At 52.3% G+C, this 4,843-nt stretch overlaps 1 protein-coding gene across 1 annotated transcript; it reads right to left on the bottom strand.

Annotated features, from left to right (window-relative positions):
• Positions 1-2,050: 2,050 nt before the first annotated feature.
• Positions 2,051-4,084, bottom strand: LOC148052416 (ubiquitin carboxyl-terminal hydrolase 42-like). Its single transcript, XM_087730142.1, has 6 exons — positions 3,943-4,084; positions 3,357-3,467; positions 3,091-3,193; positions 2,856-2,923; positions 2,604-2,674; positions 2,051-2,137 (listed from the first exon to the last, which is right to left on the bottom strand). The coding sequence occupies exons 1-6, from the start codon at positions 4,082-4,084 to the stop codon at positions 2,051-2,053; spliced, it is 582 nt and encodes a 193-aa protein (XP_087586268.1).
• Between the last annotated feature and the right edge of the window lie 759 nt (positions 4,085-4,843).

Here is a 4,843-nt window from a genome sequence, read left to right as displayed (position 1 = left end):
TAGGGTTGTTGCTGCAGCCTCCTCGTGGCTTCAGTCTCCCCCTGTCACGTTCCGGCAGCACTTGATATGACACGCAGAAGACCGAACCAGCACTAGAAACTGGAAATTAGGTCATGCGCTTCCAGCCATGCCTGTCCCTTTCAGAGCAGTGACTCATCTTTAGACCCTCTCGCACCTCCATTTTGCCTCGTTTCGCAGCTAGCCAGTCTCAGGGAGCAGACAGGTAGCAATTTACACAAGCGCAGCTGTTTAATGCCAGACAAGGAGAGAGAAGAAAGGACCTGGCGAACTGCGGAACAGAGAACTCAGCTGGACAAAGAGGCATTCTCTGCTAGGACAGAAAGCAAAACCCACCGGAGGAGAACAACAACAAGAAGATCAGGAACGGGAGAGGGAGTGTATTCTCAGCACCCTTTCACACTTGACAGTACCTGGCATAGAAGAGTAAATAGGCACGCTGGCAGAGTACCGTCTTGATGTCACAAAGACGTACAGAGGCATCATTCATCTCGTACCAACGTCCATCGCTGGCCTGCAAAGAAAGGCAAGGCTATCTTCAGATGAACTGCAGGGGTTTTAAAACAAAAACACAGGCTGGACACCGCTGAAGGACACAATACCCCAATGCACATCACCAAGTTGACTTTTACCTTTACGAAGCAGTAATAATGTCCCGTCTGACAGCTGGAACCTTCATGTACCAGGACGGCATACAAGGAATAGAGGAGCGGTTCTCCAGGGGCTTGAGACATGTATACGCCAAGGTCCAAATATTCCGGGTACTGCACAACCTAAGGAGAGACCAAGAAGACTCAGAAACTACCTTGAGAGTCTTTAGGAAGCAGCCTGAGAAAACCTTGTCACCAAACACAGGCTACAAGTATAGAAATCGATCTTCTTGGCCCATCCAAAGCAGGTGCTGCCATTTCATCATGGAAGTGGCAGAAAACTGTTTGCAGCCAAACCAGCTCTTTAGGAGCACAGGAGGTGCTTATCTTCACATTGGGACTTTCCTCTTACCGCAAGGGAAAGAGCAAGGCGCAGCTATTGCATTGATTTTTTCTTAGACGGCTGCACTCACTCGATAGCCATCGGGCAAGTAGACAGTAACAACTTCCAAAAAAGGATTCTCCTTTCGGAGAGGTCTCCTTCCAAGCAGACAAAGTTGCAGTGCACTTGTGGCCATACCTTGCTAATCTTTCTGCCAGAGAAAGCGTCGAATCTCTTCAAGCACACTGTCAGGATATTGGAGGAACGATGTATTGTAAGGCTCTTGGACGCAGTGGCCAGCTGTTCACACCTGGAGAACAAGCACAGACCCAGCTGTTGCAACCTGTCTTCTCCCCGCTGCGCCCCCCATCCATGTAGGGTTGAGTTCAGGCTTGTTTTGCCCAACTATCGTATGCCCGCTTGCATTTCAGACCCCTGAAGTCCATATGCTCTCCCTGAAGGCAGCTTTGGGCTAGGGCGGCTCCCTTTGGAGAGCAGCGGTCTGGAGTCTTGACAGTACAAGAACTAGGCATGACGCTGTTGAGAGAGCCAGCGGGGGCTGCTGCTGCTCTGAGGACTGAGGTCTCCTGGACAGAGACGCAAGCATCCAAAAAGCCTTGGAAACAAAACTGTTGATGGCTTTCTTGAGGAAGCTGCTGTTGCCAAATCACTGTCCAGGGCTGCCGCCTTGCTTCGGCTCACCACTGCATATGGGACATGTCTTTTCCCTTCTGGCCATAGGGCTAGTTCAGTGGGCAACTTCATAGCTAGGAAGCTTGACCACCTCCAGGGCAGACAATGCCAGCAATAAAATTCTCATCCAAGCTTTCCAAGTATTCAGGCAGAAGGGGAAAGAAATACCCATCTTAGAAACAAATGCATTCTTTTCCAAGTTCTGGATGATTCGCGTGGATTAGTTGTAGGGGAAGAAAAAAAAAAGAAAAAAAAGCCAAGCTGTCTCATGACTGGGTTTCTCAATTCAGTCCAAACACAACTAGTGCTCCCAGACATGCAATACCCTAACCCAGTATCTGCTAGGAAGGTGGCACTGGCCGAAATCTTACTTGCTACATTTATAGCCCTTTCCACCATCCAGCTGCTCAGGTTTGACAAAGTCTTCCAGAGCTCCAGTGACAGATGAGGTTGCCTGGATGAGGAAGAAAGGAGAGCACTAAGTTCCTGGAAACTCAAAAACCCCAGGAAATAGCTACCCGCGTGGTACCAGCGTTATCCCAATAAACAGCTACCCCTGGGCGGTAGCAGAGTTCCTGTGGTAGGCGTGGTTCAAAATAGCAAAAGCAATCAAACCCATCCCTCCAGCATCAATCAGACGCGTAGTGAGGGAGTCCCAAGCAGGGTGGTGTGACAGTGTCACGATGGCTGTCCATACCTTCCTTACTCTTTGCCCAGCTGACACCCAGCACCCAGCCCAGAGAGACCATTTGCAGGGCTTCCGCAGAAGGAGCACACAAGCCCAGTTCCCTTCCCGTCCACCCCCAAGCTCTTGCCTGGTACCAGCCCACAGCTGGAAGCCAACAGAGTTTACTGGAGATAAACTAGGCCCCCCGCAGGGGCCCTGAAACAGTTGGCACCACCATTTCAAAACATCTCACCTTGATATCCAAAGCAATATCAAGGAATGTCTCGTAGGTGTCGGAAACGGCTTTGCAGCTCAAGCACGTTACTGCAAAAGAAGCAAAGAGAAATGCTTCTCAGGTAGGGAAGGAGAGTAACTGCCCATTTCAAGGACCAACACCTACGCCTTTAGACGCACCGGACCTCCTGCCGCATGCTAGGAGCTGTTTACCACAAAGAGAGGAAGAGCCACGCGTCATTCTAAGGACGGAAATATTTTTAAAAAGTACCTCTGGATCTTAGAAAGCCTCCAAAGACCTGATGAATGAGCGTGCTAGCTTGAGAAGTTGTGTCCCAGCTGGAAAGAAATGGTAATCGGAGCTCAGAAGGTGGAAGGCAGAGAGTGAGCTCTTCCACGAGTTTTCCTTGTTAGGAAAGGGCCGGACAGAGGTTTTCAGTGGCGGTTGTAAAGCAAGGAGTCAAAAGGGCTCGAGAACGTTTCAACGGTCATGTGCTTCTGCTTACTCGCTGCTTCTGCTCAAGCAAGCCCTCTGCATGGCATCCACGGTGTAGTAGAAGAATTCATGCGCGTCTTCCTGGGTGCCAAGCTGGAAATGGTCTCCTATTCCTGAGAAAGAAGAAGGTTTTCCCATTGATCTCAGAGAAAAAGGAAACGCGACTTACCCTTCTGAAAGCTCTCCTCCTTAACATGAACCCGGCAAAAGCAGTTGGACGCGGGCTTTGTCAGAAATCCAAACTACCTCCAAATGAAACCGTCTGAAATGACTCACGTGGAAGCTCATTGATCACAGGCGTAGGCTCGATGGCACTGCCCGAGCAAGACAGGACCTCCTCGATGTGCACTTCCATGGTACACATCATGCAGAAGCCTTGCTTCGCACCTAAAGAGGGAGGGAAAGAAGGACGGAAGGGAGGAAGCAAGCAAGCGAGCCTCTCGGTCAGCTAAAATATACACAGCTATGGAAGAGCTTCAAGGAAAAAACCACCAAACCACCCCACGTTTAAGTTCCAGGTGCAATCTCCACTCTCCCTTCTACATCCGCTTCTCCTCAGATGCCAGTGGCTCAACAGCCCTGTGGTGGTTTACTGCACAGAGTTGTAGAGAAGAAATAGGCATGCCTTCCGAAGGCACTTCATTAAGCACGGGAAGCAAGAAATGATCTTCCCTGGGAGTAGGAGCGCAGCACGTGAAACCAAACTAACGCGCTGCCTACGCTATGCTGAGCCCGCTCTGAAGGCAATATTGGAAGGCAGCTTCTAGAGGAAAAGGAAGAGCTGTCTTCCCAGAGTCCCTGTTGTTCTTTCATCCTTCAGAGCCGCCCAAGAGATGTAAAAGAAGGTGTAGCAAGGACTCACAGGACTGGCTGTGCTCACGAGAGAGCAAGTAGTTGGCCAGCGGCGGGGTGTACGTCAAACACTGCAGGACAGAGTTGAGGAAGCAGGTATTGCCCAGGTTGAAGAGGCCGCCTCCGACACTGCGTTTTTGCTGCCAGGCCATGCAAATCTTCTGCGGAGGAAACACGTCCCTTCCCGGCACAGCCATTCCAACACTCATGCCTGCAAGGAAGTCAGCTTTTAAAGGAGATCCTCCTGGTTTGGTTTCGCAAAGCCCTAGACCGCTCTCCCTAGACTTGTCCCTCTTCGGATGCGTTACATAAAAGATAGCAAGGAATTATGCTGGCAGCCTGCGTCGACCCAAGCTGTAACGGTAGAGCTCAGCTGGCCCCTCGGAAGGTACAGGCCAAGCCACACCTCCACCCTGTCTCGATCTCCGCAATCCCCTGTCCAAAAGGAAACTAACAATTACCTTAGCCACCAACTGGAATTAGCGGGAAGGGGAGAGAGAAGAAACGGATGAAATTTCCAGGAAGAAAAGGAGGACGTAGAATGAAATGCAGACAGCGAGGAGCTGAGTGACCCCGCTGGCGAGCTCAGCCCACGCTTGCTCTCTCCAGCACAGGCGCCAGCGCCGGGAGAGAGCACGGCAGGAGCTGCGCGGGGACGCCATTTATGGCCACCCGGCCCTGGGACGCCCTTTGTGACACGGGGCCGTGTGGGGCCACGCGGTGACGGGGCTGGCACCGCCCAGCAACTCCCGCAGCTGCGGCCACGGGGCCGCCCCAGGTGCCCACTGCGGCCATGGGGCTCCTTCCCTGGGCAGAGCGCATGCCTCTGCCCCGCGCAGAGCCAGCCCCAGGGGGGCACGGGCACACGGCTGGGGCCACTGCTGGGGACAGCTGGGGCGGGCACAGCCCTG

The sequence above is a fragment of the Nipponia nippon genome, unplaced genomic scaffold (assembly GCF_047370975.1).
Source record: "Nipponia nippon isolate SJK-2023a ecotype South Korea unplaced genomic scaffold, ASM4737097v1 scaffold_48, whole genome shotgun sequence".
Lineage (NCBI taxonomy): Eukaryota > Metazoa > Chordata > Aves > Pelecaniformes > Threskiornithidae > Nipponia > Nipponia nippon.
This window is presented reverse-complemented; position numbering and strand designations above follow the sequence as displayed.